At 41.7% G+C, this 18,676-nt stretch overlaps 1 protein-coding gene across 1 annotated transcript in view; it reads left to right on the top strand.

Annotated features, from left to right (window-relative positions):
- Positions 1-18,676, top strand: part of LOC129368605 (cell adhesion molecule DSCAML1-like) — a 64,242-nt gene that overhangs the window by 30,945 nt on the left and 14,621 nt on the right. Inside the window, 16 exon segments of the mRNA XM_055043650.1 lie at positions 6,385-6,531; positions 6,641-6,919; positions 8,743-9,018; positions 9,120-9,416; positions 11,413-11,685; positions 12,815-13,099; positions 13,202-13,321; positions 13,410-13,586; positions 14,138-14,337; positions 14,734-14,830; positions 14,930-15,058; positions 15,151-15,318; positions 15,408-15,478; positions 15,657-15,897; positions 16,475-16,660; positions 17,401-17,556. Coding sequence (XP_054899625.1) covers positions 6,385-6,531; positions 6,641-6,919; positions 8,743-9,018; positions 9,120-9,416; positions 11,413-11,685; positions 12,815-13,099; positions 13,202-13,321; positions 13,410-13,586; positions 14,138-14,337; positions 14,734-14,830; positions 14,930-15,058; positions 15,151-15,318; positions 15,408-15,478; positions 15,657-15,897; positions 16,475-16,660; positions 17,401-17,556 — 3,102 coding nt within the window.

Raw genomic sequence — 18,676 nt, 5'->3', positions numbered from 1 at the left:
AAGCCACTCTTGAGGCTTTAAGAGCAGCTGTGCCTTAAGTATAAACTAGAGAAGACAGACCACAGAATATGTAGACAATATGTGTGATTTATTATATCCATAAAGTATTTTTGGTGTAAATGTGTCCTATTCTAAAAAAAATTGCAATTTAATCAATAGAGAGCCTTGTAAAACATATTTAAACCACCTTTAAACATACAGAAATGTCACTGTATGTTGGGACATTGTATGATGGACTAACAGTGAAAAGTACATAAATGTGAAGTGCAAGCAAACTGACAATGCTTCTATTTTTTTTTAACAAAAAAGTCTGTGTGCATTTGCATTTAGCCCCTTTTAGTTTGATACCCCTAATTAAAAAACAGAGCAGAAAATTGCCAGCAGAAGTATCTGTCAGCTTTATTTGCACTCTACAAATCTCGACCTTATGGAAGAATGTCAATAAGAAAACCACTGTTGAAATAAAGGCACAGAAAGTCCTGTTAGCAAATATGTGGAAAAAGTTTCTGAATTGAAGTTTAGAAACTTTGGAAACAGTGGATAGATATCCATCCAGTATAACTGAGCCATGTATTCTGAGCCAGTAAGAATGAAAACCCTTAAAAATTAAAGACACAGTTCCAGCAAATGGTAGTTTCACAAATGGTTAAATGCAAGAGATTTTTATTTTCAAAAATGTGAAACGTATTATCTTCTTTATTATTGTCTGTTTTGTGTTGGTGCATCAGGTATAATCCCTATTAAAGGAATAAACGTTCTTGGTAGTAAGAAAATGTAAAAAAAAAAATTGATATGAAGGTTTTGATAAACACGAAATTCGTCCAGACAGATTCTTCACCATTTGCAAAACCTTTGACCTTCTGCTACCTTTGAAACTTCTCACTGTCCTTTGATGCCTTAATTGGCCAGCATTATAATTTAAAGTAGAGAGGCCTTCTAGGGAATAAACTACTGTCATTGACTGTAATCTGTGTTGAGTAAGATGCAGACCCCGGGGAACAGGTTTTAATGATCCACCAGAAAAAGGAACAGGAGTGGGAGTTCAATGACTCATTAGCCTTTTCCAGCCTGATTTGACACAGAGTCCATGCAGAGGGGACCTATAAAATGTCAGACTTTTCTTTTAAAATCACTTAATCTAGTCTAAATAGTATATTTCCAATTTGCAAGAAGATGTCCAGAAGCTTAAGTCAGCAGATTAAAAAAAAAAAAAAAATCTCTGTTGCAATTTTCAAACTGCACTTCGACCTTTGGAGAAAAACACAGCATGAAATTACTTTGTGCTATTGTAGATATTTTTAACGAAAGTACTTGGTAATAAAGCTTCAAGTTGCTATAAATTTATCTAGAGCATCTTCCTGTAGACACAGTTTTCATCTCAGCAACCTCCAAAGCCGTTTTGTATTTCCAAAACTACAAAGGTTACACGGTCGCTGTCATCCTCAGCGATTTGCAAAACAAAATATGATTTAGTAATTGGTGGAAGTGCGCCGAAATCCGAACGTGATGGCGGTGAGAAGGCCCTAGCAACAGAGAGAGGATGAAGGAAGCACGAGAGTAGGAGGGGAGGGGGAAAGATGCAGAACATCAATAAATAATGGCCCCGCTGAGGAGGTGGAAATATGGGCCTCGTTATCTTTGCACTGACGCCTTCATTTGCATGTGAGAAAATGAGGCTGCTCCTAACTCACACTCGCTGCATGCACACCTTTGGACCCACAAAGGCTACAGTATATGCTCTATTTATAGACAATGTCATGCTTTTATTTATTTATTTTTCTCCTTTTCTCTCTTACACACATTTATACTTGTAATATCTCCCATTTACCTTCCCCTACTTTAACATTCCTTCTTGCAGCAGGATACTACTGTTATGTCACTGCTTGGCTGCCATTTTGTTGAATACAAAAAAAAACACAAAAAAAACTAAAGCATCAGTTTGGGTAATGAATCTCAACACTACGGATAATGTCTGTAGGAGAACACAGAGTAGGTCCTGGACAAAGCAGGTGGATCCTACATAAATGCCCCAGTTGTAACTGGTCTGCAAATTGAACTTTATTCATTTGATTCATTCCAAATTGAGGCCCAATTTAAGGCAAAATGAGCATGTGTGTCATTTTATTTTTGAATTTTTTGAATTTATTCCTATCAAGAATGTTCAATCATTCATAATGCTAACAGGGTAAAAATGTAAATGAAGCTGCTCCGATATGATCAACATGTCACCATTTTAGGAAGGTGAACAGCACAGTTAAAAATATTTTTCATGGAAAACAAGTGAGTAATTGCAACAAATCTGAATTTATTCTAAAGTGTTGCTATTATTATGGCATTACGAAACACTTCTGGGTATTTCGAAGCAGCGGCTGGAATTAGGAGGCTGAAATACTAGCTCCCATCTGGCGCCCATCTGCATGGAGGAATCATGAGCAATTTTGCTTATCTTTTTTTCCATGAATGCATCTCATTGAAGCTGACCAAACTCTGGCGAGATCCAACAATGTCGACTTCCTTAAGGCAATGTGGCTGCTTTCAAAGAGCTTCTTTAGGACTGAAAAGATTTTTTAAAGACTCATCTTGTTGTTGACAAATTGTTTTAGTCTGTGAGTCCCTGGGAGCTGTTTTGGTTATTTGTGGGTTTTTCTTTAGGGGTTTAAGGTTTGTGAAGTGAAGTTTTGACCACATAGTCAAATACAATGTGTTATTTCATTAAGATTACTGCGTCAGTTTTAGACAGCCTAGATAGTAATGTTATTGCTTTATAAGATTTAATTATTTCACAACATTTGAGGAGTTTTCTTCCTCATGGAAAAATATAAAGTGCAGTGCAGTGCAGTTTATAAAAAAAGAAAAATAATAATTTACCTTGTCAAGGCATCATCCAGGATGTTGAAGTTTGGACACAAATTTCCTTCCATAAATAAGTCAGATTTTTATGAACTACACACAAAGCCCCGTTCTTCGTTCTTTTGTAGGAACAGCCTATAAAACGTGTGAGTAAGACAGCCTACAATCCTGAGCCAGTCTAGTTCTGTCAGGAGGAATGGGTTAAACTTCCAGCAAACTATTTGTGGGAAGATAAGCATTTAGCAAATAAACACAATTATGTCTGTCCTAAATCTTAAAAAGTCAAGCCCAGAACATCCTCTTCCACATGTTTGCTGTGTATTCTGTGGATTTTCTTCTGCAGAGACGTTATTCTATTGAGAGTAAATTACACATCTACCAGTTAGGGGACTTGTGAAGTTTTTTAATTGCACTGTATTTTATTTATGGCATCAGATTAATGGGGTTGGATACAAATCCAGACTTACAGTTGCATTGGTTTTAGAGGTTGTTGGGTCCTTTGGCTTTCTAGATCAAGTGAACGATTTTGGTGAATGAGGTATTTGCCTCGCTGTTCAGTAAACACACAGTTACTCACATTTTCAAGATTTTTACATTCACATTTTGCTGCACCTGCATGTGCATCTGTCTGCGTGTGCGCGCGCCTGTGTGTGTGTGTGATGCATGCCTCCTCCCCTTCTCATTATCCAGTCAAGTCAACATGAATAAAAACTGAGAGAGCACCGTGATTTCAGATTTAGTAATTAATATTTTACTCTGTCTGACACTCTGCTTAGAGACTGAGAGCTAGCATAAGCGCGAGAGACAAAAGAAGTGAGACAGATGATATGAGAGTTCACACAAAGACGGGGTCGGCGGGAGTCAACTCAAGACGGATTCTGTGAGCAAACCACTCGGTCAGGACGGACAGAGCGTGAGAGGGATTATGTGACACGAGTTGTGTAATCAGCATTGTTTCAGAAGCTGCAGATGGGATGAATTGAGCCTCGCTGCAGAGGACCTGGGGACCGAGACAAAAAGTGTGGCTTTGACAGATCCAGCTGACTCCCCCCTTTTTCTCCTGCAACCTCTCTCTCCCTGCCTGTGTCAGAGTGTTGTGACAGGCATGTCTTCGGTGTTGTGGGAGTAGCAGCCTTAAAGTGCTCATTATCCTGTAAGGCTTCATTCTGGGGGGCAAACAAAGGCTGCTGTGAAATTGCAGCCTGTGCCTCCTCTAAGGTCATGATGTTGTGAGAGGAAACACATACACAGTCCTTAACTGCCACCTCCACCACTTCTCCTCAGCCTCCTGACTGACAAACACAGGAATTTTGGATCAAATATTGATGCTTATGAACATACTTGCACTTATATACACATGGGCACAGGCCAGCTGCTAGTAGACGGATGCTAAAAAGCGCAGGTGATATGTAATGTTTGCAAATTAAAACCGAGTCCTGTGGTTTCCTGTGCATAATTTTGAAACCTGTCACACTCAATTTGTTATTTGTTATACTATAACTTTATTAATAAGGGACTCTTTTAATCGAGTTTTTCCTGAGTGAAACTTACGATGCAGAGGAGTGTGGCAGAGTTTAAAGATGACTGGAACTGCTGTGTTTTTTAAATAAACATTAGAAAATGTGCACTTTAAAAATTGCTAGTTCAAAAACATGTAAGTCAAAAATGGACCAGTCATTATCAACAGGACTGAGTTCTACTGGCTTACATTTTCAACCCCTAAATGTTAAAGATGACATCACAAATACTGATGTTTGGCATGATGGGCAGACCTCGTTTCATGTTGTTACATTTTCTTCTCTTCCTTCTTCATCACAAGTAGAACAATCCCATCTTTGAGGTTGGAGAGCCTTCTTGCCATCATCCTAACCTTTAACTTCCACCACAGATTTTCTATGAGATTCAAGTCAGGACTCTGGTTAGGTCACTCGAAAGCTTTAATATTGCTACCAGTGACAAGAAGCATGCTGGTAAAAATAAAAAGATTTATTTGTCCTGAATTTGCCAGGTCTGTGAATAGTTTTAGGAACCATGGAAACATAAAAATCTTTTAAAAAGTTGTATTTTAAAGCAGAAAAGCAACTACTACATAATTGCAGTTGTAATAATGTATTGATTATTTTTTAATACAGAAATGTATGAGTTTTTTGCAGCTTGAAGGGAGGGTTATTGCGCTTTATGTAATAATGTTACTTTCTCATCAATCTGTCGTACATGTTTGAAAATCCTGCGGCAACTGTTGGGTGGTGCCTTAATGTTTGCTCTCATATTGCTCCTCCTATTTCAACACAGCTCTGCATTGGAGCTTCAGTGCCTGGTAGTTCCTCCAGACTAGTGGCAGCAGCAATCAGCAAACACCTGGTGAACCTGAACTCACTATATGAACAACTTCTCAGTCCAACGCTCCTAAGAATGGTTGTAAATGGCATAATAAGAAACATTGTTGTGATGATGTTCTGAAAGGAGAGTTTCAGAAAGAAATAACTTAACTCTATACAGTTATTTTAATAAGAGGAGAAGATATGAACCTGATCTATAGGATTGATAATCTTAAATGACTTCTGTATTGATCTAGGACAGAGGGCACAGAAGATGTCACTGGGGGACACTTTACCTCCTTGTCGGCTCATGTTATCCTGTGGTTTCCTGTGTGAATGTGGGCCTTAAAATAATTGGTTAACTTACAGATGGCTATGCAAAGCAAACGTCTGTAAACTAATTGTTAGTGGGTTTACTTTGTTGTTTGTAAAAGGGTCAGTGGAGTTTAATGAAAAATGAATCTAAACATTTTTGTAACACTGAAACACAGTTCTGAAAAAATATATATTTGCAGTGGAAAATGAAAATATGAAGAAAAGTAATTGTTTTGCCCTAAGTTCTTGAATAGTGGAGAAACCTTTTGATCAAAGCCACTAAGTCAAAACCTCACATTGTTTACATAAAAACAAATAATTACAACTGAAGGGAAAATGAGAAGAGGCAACTTTGTCACTTGAAAATCTGCTTAGCCTTTCATCTGTTGAATTGCATTAGTTATTGTGGTATTATGCAGAAGAGTAGGGGTTATGTATTGCTAGAGACAATTTGTTTTGTTCAAGTGACCGAAGTTTGTCCTCCAGGTCTTGACCGAGTGCCAGGTTGTTGGAGGCGACATCATTAGGCAGGTAGAGACAACTGTTCAGGCAGCTGTTAGCTCTCAGTGCAACACGTTTTAGCAATAAGCGCAACGTATTTGTTCCACAGTCAGAATGCACAGGGGACTGGGATAGTACGTTTTATATTGTACCGGATGGTTATAAAGAAACTAATCACAGCAAACATGGCTCCCTATTAGTATTGCCGCCACATCCATAGCTTGCAAAAGCCATAATATCATCTTCTGGGCTTTCCAAAATTGTTTTGGTGCATTGAATTCTATGCTTCTGTTATGTAGAGACAGTGATATGTATTGTTGTGTGCTGTTTAGTTTATGTTAAAATGAAAATGAATTTATTTTTGGTCATTACTTCTTCACTGTGGATATGTTCTCTTTAGGTAACAGGTTCTCCCTGACCTCCTTTGGGGCTCTTTACATCTCTGATGTTCAGAAAGAGGACGCCCTCTCCACATACCGCTGCATCACCAAGCATAAGTACAGTGGTGAGACGCGGCAAAGCAATGGAGCCAGGCTGTCAGTAATGGGTGAGCACACGGTTTTTTTGTGTGTGTGTTTTTTTATCCATTTTACTTCCGTTTTGTTTTATTCCCTCTTTTAGCTCATCAGTAATTGTAACCGAACCTCTACCCTCAGACCCGAGTGAGTCGTCGCCCACCATCTTGGACAGTTTCCAAGCCGGGGAGGTGTACGCTGGCCAGAGCATTGAGCTCCCCTGCATAGCGGGCGGCTACCCGAGCCCCACCGTGCGCTGGCTGAAAGATGGTCGGCCGCTGCCCTCAGACGCCCGCTGGACCCGGCGCTTGACTGGGCTGACCATCAGCGACCTGAGGCAGGAGGACAGCGGCAGCTACGCCTGCGAGGTCACCAACAGTTTTGGCTCAAAGGAGGTGTCTGGACAGCTTCACGTAATAGGTGTGTGACACACACACTCAGCGACAAATAACCTGACAGTTTCTCACCGTGTCTTCTGAGTGAATCATCCTGGCAGAGGGACACATTTCTGAGCTGTCTCCTTTTGGTTTGAGGCACGACTCTCCAGCGGTCACACTTCGAGTGTGTCGGTAACAAATGTATGTGAGCTGCTTGATGCCCCATCATATCAGCCCTCAAAAAGAGAGACAGGGGCAGTAAATTGTGGAGTGTGACTCCATAACACAGCTGCCAGCACCATTCACCATCACACACACTGAAGCTGAGGAAGATAGAAAAGAAGACAAGGGGTCACAGAGGGGACAATCAGATGTCCAGACAGTGTTGGAATGACATTATCTGCGATGTAATAACAGGATAATAAGAGCAGGTTAGATCAATGCACACTGTAAGAAGTATACAAAGAAACAAAGGCAGGAAGGCGAGACAGAGGGAGAGAATGGAAAGGCAGGCGGCTTTGCCAGTGGGCACATCATGGCAGCACACTCTGTGACTCTGACAGGGTGGGAAGGGGGGTTGGGAGAGGCAGCGATGCCCCCCAGCATACACCACCAGCTGCCTTATTGCTCACTGACATTTACACACACACACACGCACATACGCATACTCTCTTTAACACACAGGCACACTTATAAACACACAAGTGGACAGAGATGTGAAGAGATATCTCCAGCTGCTTTTTTAATGAGTGTGTCGAACTGATTGAATCACCACTGCTGATTGTGCCCTCTCTATCCGTAAACACCTACTGTACGCTAAAATCAGCGTGTCATCATGTAAGTCTAGTGTAATAGTTTCAGAGTGACATTTTTAAAATTTACATAAATATGTTTAATTTTTAGTAGAGAGGCCCTGACCAGAGATTTTGTAGCTAATTTTTTTGGTTTGTAAAGCTCTGACCTGCTCATACCATTATCAGCAGACTGCAATTTATCTTTTCTACATTTCAGATAAATAATAAATTTAGCCATCCTATTAATAAAATTAAATAATGTTTTCTTAAAAACAACTCAAATTTTCAGTGCTGAATTGCTCTGCATGACAAAAAAATTTTCATGTTATGGTGTAGAGGAAACTATAAATAAAACTCAACTAAAAGAATGTCATGATATTTTATTGACTTTTTTCCAAAAAGATTCGGAATAGCAAACTTTTTTCTTTTTGTTTCACATATGGAAAAATATATTGTGTATCATTTTACAGATATCTGAGAGAGTGAGAGAAAGAGAAAGAAACCCACAAACTTTGGAAATATTTCAGAACTATTTCTAAACAAAACAATATTATTTTGTTGTGCGCAGTCTTTAGCATTAGCATTAGCGTTCAGTGTTACTACTAGTGAAGACAGATGCTGACGTGATGCTGATGCTGATGTGACCCATATTTTCTAAAATAGCATATTAAATGACAGAAGAACACACCTCACTGATTGCTAATGCATCCAATTTTTATTTTTTGCAACCTGCCAATCCCTTTTCGGTGTCGTTCAGGTGTAATATTGGTAAATCTTCTGATTTTGTATCACATAGTAAAACTTTTTTTTTTAAATGAAAAATCCAATTAATATGCTTACTAAGTTTACTCGCACTCATAAAAATGAACATTTAAGAACCATAATGTATGTATTGTCTTAATAGATTGGTTGTGTCATAATCAATTGATTGATATTGTTTAGACTTGCTATAAAGAAAATATAAAAGATACAACAAAAAGAAACAGCTTTATTGTTCTGCTATGCATGTCTGATCAGACCTTCAGGAAGTTCATTCTGTCATCACATGCTTTATCGTTTTTTTTTCTTTCAGATCCACTCCGGGTGACGCTGTCTCCCAAGAACCTGAAAACAGGCATCAGCAGCACCCTGTTCTTCACCTGCACTGTGGAAGGTTCTCCAGAATACACCATCAGCTGGTACAGAAACACTGAGCCTATCGTTCCCGACCAGCACATTTCCATACAGGGACAACACAACGACACACTGCAGATCACTGCAGCTCAGAAGTTCCACTCCGGAGCCTATCAGTGCTTTGCTTCCCGAAAGGGCCACACAGCTCAGGACTTTTCCATTATTCTCTTAGAGGGTGCGTGGACAAAGGCCGTCAGGATACTTAATAAAAAGAAATGTCTACAAAATGAATTGGTTTTAATCACGGCTTCATTTTTCCTCTCTGTCCCCTCTCAGACGGTACTCCTCGTATTGTGTCTTCCTTCAGCGAGCGGGTGGTGAACCCCGGCGAGCCTTTCTCCCTAATGTGTGCTGCCAAAGGAGCCCCACCGCCCTCCATCACCTGGACTCTGGACGATGAGCCCGTGGTGCGAGATTCTACCTACAAGACCAGCCAGTACACCCTGTCCGACGGCCTGACCGTGTCTCACGTCAATGTCAGCAGTCCACTCATTCGAGACGGGGGAGTGTATCGTTGCGTCGCACGAAACTCAGCCGGTAGCGCCGAGTACCAAGCGCGCATAAACGTAAGAGGTGCCTGTCTGCTTTTCAATATAAATGCACTCACACCTGACTCTATACAAACATGCAGGGCTTAGGTTAAAGCAAATATCATTATCTATCTATCTATCTATCTATCTATCTATCTATCTATCTATCTATCTATCTATCTATCTATCTATCTATCTATCTATCTATCTATCTATCTATCTATCTATCTATCTATCTATCTATCTATCTATCTATCTATCTATCTATCTATCTATCTATCTATCTATCTATCTATCTATCTATCTATCTATCTATCTATCTATCTATCTATCTATCTATCTATCTATCTATCTATCTATCTATCTATCTATCTATCTATCTATCTATCTATCAAAAACTAAGTCCACCCTTGCTGCCTTCCTAATATTTAAAGGAAAAGGAGAAAGTATTTGTGTTTTACTGCAGTGCTAAGGCCAGAAGACTCTAGCAGACTTTAAGGAAGCAACTGTTGCTCTTCAACAACCCGAGAAAGGTTATGAGGTCATCTAAGAAAATTTTTAAATCCAACCTTTTGAGTCCTCACAGTCATAGTAAATTCTCTCCAAAATAAGATGCTCAGATCGATTAAGAAAAAGCTTGAGGAACATGATGCCTGTAAAAGTTTATGTCACCACATTTAGAGAAAGACTGAACAAGCTTGGCTTTTTTTTGTTTGGATTACCAGGCAAGAGCCTTTTCCCTTCTAAAAGACTGTGGGAAAATATATGTCCATCTTTGGCGAAAAACAAGCTCAACACAAACTCACTATACTAACTGGTGATGGTGGAGAGATGATGTTGACTTACTTTGCAGTGAAATAAGACTGTCGCATTCATTGAAGCATATCAATGGCGCTGTGAGAAAGATGTATAAACATATTTGTTCTAATTTCAATATACCGAAGAGCAACAGAGGAGAAAGTCTACAAAAAAACTGCTTAACATGCAAGGGGTGTACTTAGTTTTTCTATAACTGTCGTTACAGTCATGGAAGCACTCTTTTTTTTCTGTGACTGTATCTACACTATGTTGCCAAAAGTTGCTCAACCATATAATCATTGAATTTGGTGTTTTAATCATGTCCATGGCCACAGCTGTATAAAAGCCAATCAGCACATCAGACTGATTGTACAAACATTTGTGAAAGAATGGAGTTCTGTTAGACGCCATTTTTGGAACAAGTCCATACGACACCGCTGTTGGTGGTGTGATAGAAACGTGGAATTGACTGGAAACAACAGAAACTTGGACATGTGAAATGTGCTGGGGTTCAAAGTGTGCAGAAGTCGCAAACTCTCTGTAGGCTCAATTGCTTCAAAATGTTAGTGGCCTTCAGATTAGCTCAAGGATTGTCCCAACATGACTACACACCATGTTGCACAATAGCAACGTCAGTAAAGATCAGTTTTGACTTACCCGCTAATACTCCTGACTTCAACCAGACAGAATAAGTTTGGGATGGAATGTGGAGGAGATGACAAGCTTAGCTCTCTCTTCTAACATCAGTGTCTGACCTCACAAATGCATTTTCACTCTCCCAAATCTTGTGAAAAGCTACCAAAGAAGAATTGAAGTTGATATATCTGGGGAGGATGTGTGGAATCATCTTAAAGCCTAAAAAATGGCACTCAGGTTCATATGTGCCGTATGGGATGACAGATGAGCAAATTTCTTTGGCAATATTGTGTATCTATCAAACAATGTAGCTAGCTAGTTTTCTCTCTGTGTTTACTAATTTAGATACATTTTATATCTGTTTAGGGTAATTAGATATTAACAAATATCCTCAGTCAGATTTTAGCAAATGGGGGCATAACTAACCTTCCTCTCCACTTGTCAATTTGCCCCAATCACTCCATTCCTCAACTTTTATCTCTTCACCTTTCGTCCCCATTGGCTGCCCCTATGACCTCCGTCACCTCATCCGCCCTGTTCTCCTACTTTCGCGTCTGTCCCTGTGTCCTCCCTCCATCCCCTCCCTCTCTTCCCCGTGTCTCCAGGTCCGCCTCGAATTAGACCCATGCGAGATATCACAGCGGTGGCAGGCAGAAACACATATATAACATGCCGCGTGATTGGCTACCCGTACTACTCGATCAAGTGGCTGAAGGACGGCATGCAGCTGCCTGATAATCATCGTCAAGTGGTGTTTGAGAATGGCACCCTGAGGCTTACGGACGTGCAGAAGGGCGCCGACGAAGGGACCTACTTGTGTAGCGTTCTGATCCAGCCCCAAGTGTCAATCAACCAGACAGTCCATGTAACGGTTAAAGGTAAGAGTGAAGAGAAAATAGCGAAAATTATAAAAGTATCCAATTGCAACATCTGAAAAAAGCCGACAGAAAGCAGTGTTGAATTGTAGAACATGCCTGTTTAGTGCACTTATTTACCCTTCATGCCAATAAATAAGAACGGTAGAGGATCTGTGAAGCTCTGCATGGCATCATAAACGCCTTTTAAATATCTGCAATATTTAAAAAAATATTTGGATATCTGCAAGAAAACTCAAAAATTGGTCATCACTGATGCTTTTCAACATGATAGTGATCCAAAACAAATGATCAAAAATTGTTCACCAAAAAGTCATCAACCTCTCAGTCCTCTGAGCTAAATCCTATAGAAAACCTGTGGAATGAGGTACAGAGAAGAGAGCATAAGATCAAACCCAGGACTGTGGATAGTCTATTCTAAAGGCTGTGCAAAAAAGAACTAAGCTTTACTTGCTGAATGTAATTGTACAACTTATTTTAACAACTATTAGTCGGTTCTCTGCATATCTGTACACAAATCAAGAAATAGATTTTTTAAATTCCTTTTCATTTGATCACCATGAATTCGTCACAGTTCAAGAATCCCTGGGATTGGTCTGTTTGTAATAAACTCAGACTAATTATGACACATGCAATATTCCCATTTGCAACAAGGGCATTATTTTTGATGCAGATCAGTGGTGTTTGCTGGTGCTCTTTTGTAAATTTCGGATGTTTGCGTCTTTATTTTGCTCAGCTTGACAGTCGGCTAACGACGGTAGCGCGGCAGCTGCAGAGGTGTTTAAGGGTGTGTGCGCCTGAGTGTGAGTGTGTCTCTGATTTAATTAGATGAATAATAATGAAGCCTAGATTAAATCCCCCAGATGTCTCAGCTGTAGTACCCCCACCTCAACCTCCATTGCTATGGCAACGGGATGACTTCCCCCAGCCAATTGGACTCAAACCAGAGCAGCTATTATGGGCTGCAGGAGACGGGGGAGCTAAAAGGAGGGTGGCAGCAAAGAAGGAACCCACTGGCCAATGACCTTCTCTATCTCTTTCAGCATTGCTCCAGATGGCCACACTGCCACCCTTAGACTTCTATCGCTGCCTTTATTCCTCTGATTCCATGTGCTCTTCCTGTCTCTCCCAGTGCCGCCGCTCATCCAGCCCTTCGACATCCCCTCTACCTCAGTGGGGAAGCTCATGTATATCGCCTGCGTGGTGTCGTCCGGGGACATGCCCATACGCATCACCTGGCACAAAGACGGCCAGCTCATAGTGCCAGGCTCTGCCTCTGGCGTCGCAATCGAGACCAAAGAGTTCATGAGTTCCCTGCAGATCTCCAAGGTGACACTGAAGCACAACGGGAACTACACCTGCATCGCCAGCAACGCCGCAGCCACCGTCAGCTGGGAGAGACAGCTGATTGTCACCGGTGAGGCACTGAGCGAGGCATGGATTGCCTCAAACATGCAAAGAAAGCTGACAGAGGGGGGCGATTGTTTCACCTTCTCTTCCTTTTCTGTCTGGCTTCCAGTGCCGCCACGTTTTGTGGTTCAGCCCAACAACCAGGACTGCATTTATGGAAAAGCCGGCGTTCTGAACTGCTCGGTGGAGGGTTATCCGCCTCCAAAAGTCATGTGGAAACACGCCAAAGGTAAAACGAGCCGTCACCTCCTCCCACAAACAGAAACAACGGAAGGTTTCAACACGCTTTTCTGTATGCTCTGTGATTTCATCTGCAGGTGTTGGAAACCCACAGCAGTACCACCCCGTCCCGCTCACAGGCCGCATCCAGATCATGTCGAACGGCTCCCTGCTTATCCGGCATGTCCTTGAGGATGACAGAGGGTACTACCTCTGTCAGGCCTCCAACGGTGTTGGCTCAGACATCAGTAAAAGCATGATCCTCACTGTCAAGAGTGAGTGCCAGTCAGATCTTCCATTGGCTCAAGTACTTTTTTTTGACCACATCTCCTGGATTATAACAGAGATGAGTCTTGTAAGATGCACTCGCGCCCCAGGCTATTTCGACCTGCACCGAACGCGGCAAAATCTTGTCTCTGTCCTGCGCACCCCTAACCAGGGGCATCTAGGTTATTGATTTTTGTGTTTCAGCTGTCAGTTTGCGTACTACTCAATGTTTTGCGAGGAAAAGAGGCTGCTGAATTAGTGATAAAAACAAAACCACAGGATCCCCGTTCAATCAATAATCCACAAGTAAGCAAGAGAGGAAAAAGAAAGAGCAGAAATCTTGGAGGAAACGAGGATGAAATAGGGAAATAGGGTGTGATGTAAGGGAGCTGCTGAGGCTTGAAGCGTGAAATGACAACAGGGAACGTAGAGGCAGAATAGCGATATCCATACATCTGTATTATAGCCACAGTTTCCAATACCACAGCCCCATTCCCTCATCTCATTACTCCATATAAAACTATTCATTACTGTGACACATGTCTGTGGATCTGCTCAGTTCCTGCCATGATCACCAGCCACCCCAACACCACCATGGCGAGGAAGGGCCAGACCAAGGAGCTGAACTGCACAGCACGGGGCGAGCAGCCCATTATTATCCGCTGGGAGAGAGGAGACACGGTCATTGATGCAGAGAGAAACCCCCGGTACTCCATCACTATCAACAAGAAGGGAGATGAAGTCATCTCCACCCTGAAGGTAAGAATACAAAAGCTGGGCTCGACTTTACAGCTTTTGCAACAAACTGGAGGGGGGATTATTTGAAGCTGTTCAAAAGCTGGATTTACGATACATTAACGTGAAAAGCGTTTATAACTCATGAACTTTTCCACTATTTGCCATGATTCAAACACATAATTCAGTGTATTTTGATTATTTAAATGTGGTCTCTAACTGAGCTTGTATAATTTGTTTGGGTGGGAATATATTTTCCCCTCTACAAGGTCAACAAAAGTGTTTTTGGTCAAAAGAAGACAAGGCTGTTTTAAGCCCAATACAGAACATTACATATTGTTAAAAAAAAACGTTTCTTCACCCCATGCTAGGATGTTAGTTTGTGTTGTGTGTTAACCTTTTTTGTGCTGTTTTTTCCAGCTGAACCCAGCCGAGCGAGGAGATTCAGTCTTCTTCTCCTGCCACGCTATCAACTCCTATGGAGAGGGCCGAGGGCTCATCCAACTCACAGTGCAAGGTTTGTTTTTCATTATTTTCCATATCTCGATAACATTATTATTGCTGTAGTCCTTATACATATTCTGGAATTCAATGTCTATCCCTCCCCCTTTCACAGAACCACCGGATCCTCCTGAGCTGGAAGTGAGGGAAGTGAAGGACAGAAGCATGAACCTGCGCTGGATCCAAAGGTTTGACGGCAACAGCATCATCACCAGCTATGACATTGAGTACAAGAATAAATCAGGTAAAACAGCTCAGATTTGTGCCTCCATGTGTTTATTTTATTTCTTCTTGTACAGATTTTTAAAATACCAAAATTCTGCTCATGTTCAACAGACTCTTGGGATCACATGTACACAACCAGGAACATCTCCCCTACAAACAATCAAGCCAACATTGTGGAATTGCATCCGGCTTGCGTTTACAGTATCCGCATGTATTCGTATAACAAAATCGGACGCAGCCTTCCTAGCAAAGAGCTCACCATCAGCACTGAGGAAGCACGTAAGTTCTTCTCACATTTTCTGATGTTTTCTGCTTGTTCGATGTTTGGCTCAGATTTGTCAGTCAGACAATAAATTCTGCTCCAACAGCACCTGATGGGCCCCCGATGGATGTTGTCCTCCAACCGATGACGTCTCAGAGCATTCGAGTCACATGGAGGGTAAAAATCCTGATTCACCTGTATTTTAACATTGAGTTTTTATATGAATTGTTTTTGTCTGACTTTTCCCCCTGAAAACCACAAAACTTCTGAAAAAATAATGCATAACTCAGAGTACAAATGTTCCTGTACTCTTTCTTCTCCAAAATAATCATCTTCTTTACTCCAAAACATCTAGGCTCCCAAGAAGGAACTGCAGAATGGGGTTATCCGAGGCTATCAGATCGGCTACAGAGAGAACGGGCCTGGCAGCAACGGCCAGTACAGCATTGTGGAGATGAAAGCAACGGGGGACAGCGAGGTGTACACCTTGGACAACCTGAAGAAGTTTGCTCAGTACGGCGTGGTCGTCCAGGCTTTCAACAGAGCTGGAACTGGACCGTCCAGCACCGAGATCAACGCCACCACACTGGAAGACGGTATGACCATTTGATGGTAAAATGAGGACAGAGGGAGGAGATTTTTACTGGGCAGCTGTGGAGAATAGAATGAAAAAAGCTTTCTTTTTAAAGTGTCTCATTTAAAATTGTTCTTCACTGACTCCTACTGCCTGATTGAAAAGTAATGGTAGACACCCTGAGTGGCAGTTATTGTCTCTAAGTGTGAGGCCTGCAGCCATCTGCTAGATTGAAGATGTGTGAATAGTTTCTTACTTAAGATTTTATTCTCCATATCGCCACTCATCTGCATTTCAGCGTCTTGGGTTTAACCATTTCATGATTAACGTTGCTCTCTTAATGCCCTTTCTCCCTTCCATCAACCCCCACTTCTTGGTCTCTCTAAAAGCTGCAAATTAACCATTAAATCTGGGCCAATTTGAACATATTAGACTGATTTATTTTAACCATGTCTGTGGTTGGAGATCTTTTCAGGGTTTCATCTGCCAGATCTTTGGGGGTGCATTGGTTTTAAAGTCCGAACTTCTGAAATAAACCCAGTATTTTATTTTATGTCAAGTTAAACTCCATGGATCGTATTTATTTTTTGCTCTTACAGTGCCGAGCGAGCCCCCACAGAACGTGAGAGCAATCTCGGTGACGTCGGATGAGGCGGTGATCACGTGGTCGGAGCCTCCGCGCATGACGCTGCACGGCGTGCTGAAAGGCTACCGGGTCGTGTTTTGGTCCCTCTTCCCCGACGGAGGTGGGTGCTGTGGGGGCCGGGCCCAGTGGCCGATGCAGAGTAATTATCACCTATCTCATTCTAAAATTCACCAAGATTCATCCTCATAGTCACGTACCTCTGTGTCAGTGCTGTGAACTTGTTTGTTTACCTTTCTCATGAAGCATTTTTTGTTTTGTTGCATGTGTTTCTATGCAGTGTCTTGCAATTGAGAACGAGTTTAGCTTTTTCACATTTCCACGTTTGAGCTTTAAACCTCAATTTATTTTCTCTGGATTTTATATAATAAACCAAAACAGTGAGGCAAAACGTCACAGCGATGCACACACACTCAAAGCAAAGGGCAGTTTAGAGAGGCCAGTTAACCTGACATGCCATATAAATTCAGTACATTGAGAGCCAATCAAATCTCATTGCTGCAAGGAAAAATGTTGAACAAGAAAGACAAAATGTGAATTTTCAATCACTATTTGTGACACAATCCTTATCAATACCATCGCTGACTTATGATCTTGTAATACCATGCAGCCCTAGTACAAATGCTCTTGCAAGGCTCTGCACATGTTTGTGCAAAATATATACATATATATGTATATTTATCTCTATTTATGTAAATATTGATATATGTAGTATATATATTTTTTTAAGGAAATTTAATGTTAACTGTTTATCACCATCCTAGCTTGCTTAGAGCAATTATGCATTAATTACAGTCCTTCTGATAAGAATTTCTGATAAAAAAATAAAAAATAGCTGCAGGTGATGAACACACAAGTTTTTCCGATCTTTTTTTGCGTCAGAATGGGGAGAGATGCAGAACATCACCACTACACGCGAACAGGTGGAGCTGCGAGGCCTGGAGAAGTTCACCAACTACAGCGTTCAGGTTCTGGCCTACACGCAGGCCGGTGACGGAGTCCGCAGCAATGTCCTGTACATCCAGACACGCGAGGACCGTGAGTGGACAGTTTCTAATTTATTTGTCTAAACACTGAGCTTAAGTCAAGAGACGCGTTGAATAGGAGGCAGATAACAGAAAGCGAGCTGTGTTGTATCTAGCCCATGACAAAAGCCCATTTGTGTTGGGAAGCTCCATTAGCGGTGCTAATGAGAATTAAGAGGCTTTGGGTCCACAGCTTGAGGCTGAGGGAGGGCTGGCGGTCGGAACGAGGGGGGTGGAGAAGGAGCGGGAGGAGCATCCAGCATCCAGGAGTCAGCCATCAGCCCCGGCCCGCATCCGCTCCTGCCACAGGCGCAAGGATTAACTCTGCATGGATTAGAGAGAATTAATTTTGTGCTTACACCATTGGAGGCGGGATTACAGTCAGATCCATGTCTCTTTATAAAGAAGGAGGAGGAGCACAATGGATTGAAGATGCAAAGACAGAAAATTGATCATTCGGTCGTCTTGGCTGAGCAAAAAAAAAACAGAGAGATAAATATAAATGAAGATTTTCTTTCTGATGAAATAAAGAGTCCTTTGTAATTTGCATTTGTTTGGGGTGTGACACATCCTCCCCTGATTGACACACCAGCGCATACTGCATCCATAATGGGGCTGTTAATGCAGCACCGCTGCGCCTCTCATCTTCATCATCATTTTGGTTGTGCTAGCCGTGCGTAGCAGACAGTCCACCCTTCTGTCTGGAGTCTGGGGCAGATTTTGGGCACCAGATGGGACTTATCTTTCCCCTCTCACTGTCTCTCTCTCTCTCTCTCTCTATCTGCCACTCCTACTTTGACATGGTGGTCCAGTTACGATAACGATCACTGGCTGCTCTGTGATTAGTCCCATTGGAGACACAGCTACCATTCTCCCCTGAACTTCATCCCTGCCTCCCTGCTTTGCGTGGTCCCCTGCTGCATCAACACTTTCTGAAGTTAATGTTGTTTTCATGCTGACTAATGTCATGTGTGGGGTTGAGGAGTCAATGGGGTTTAAGTTGGGTGAATGGCTAGATCGGGGGCCCCTTGGAGGATAAAAAGAAGAACTGGGGGATGGATTTATGGGGTTGGGTTTCCTTCTATAAACCCCAGATGAGGCCCACTGTCACACTTGAGTTATATTTATGGAGC

Source organism: Poeciliopsis prolifica, unplaced genomic scaffold, assembly GCF_027474105.1.
Source record: "Poeciliopsis prolifica strain line A6 unplaced genomic scaffold, Auburn_PproV2 SCAFFOLD019, whole genome shotgun sequence".
NCBI classification, from domain to species: Eukaryota; Metazoa; Chordata; class Actinopteri; order Cyprinodontiformes; family Poeciliidae; genus Poeciliopsis; species Poeciliopsis prolifica.
This window is presented reverse-complemented; position numbering and strand designations above follow the sequence as displayed.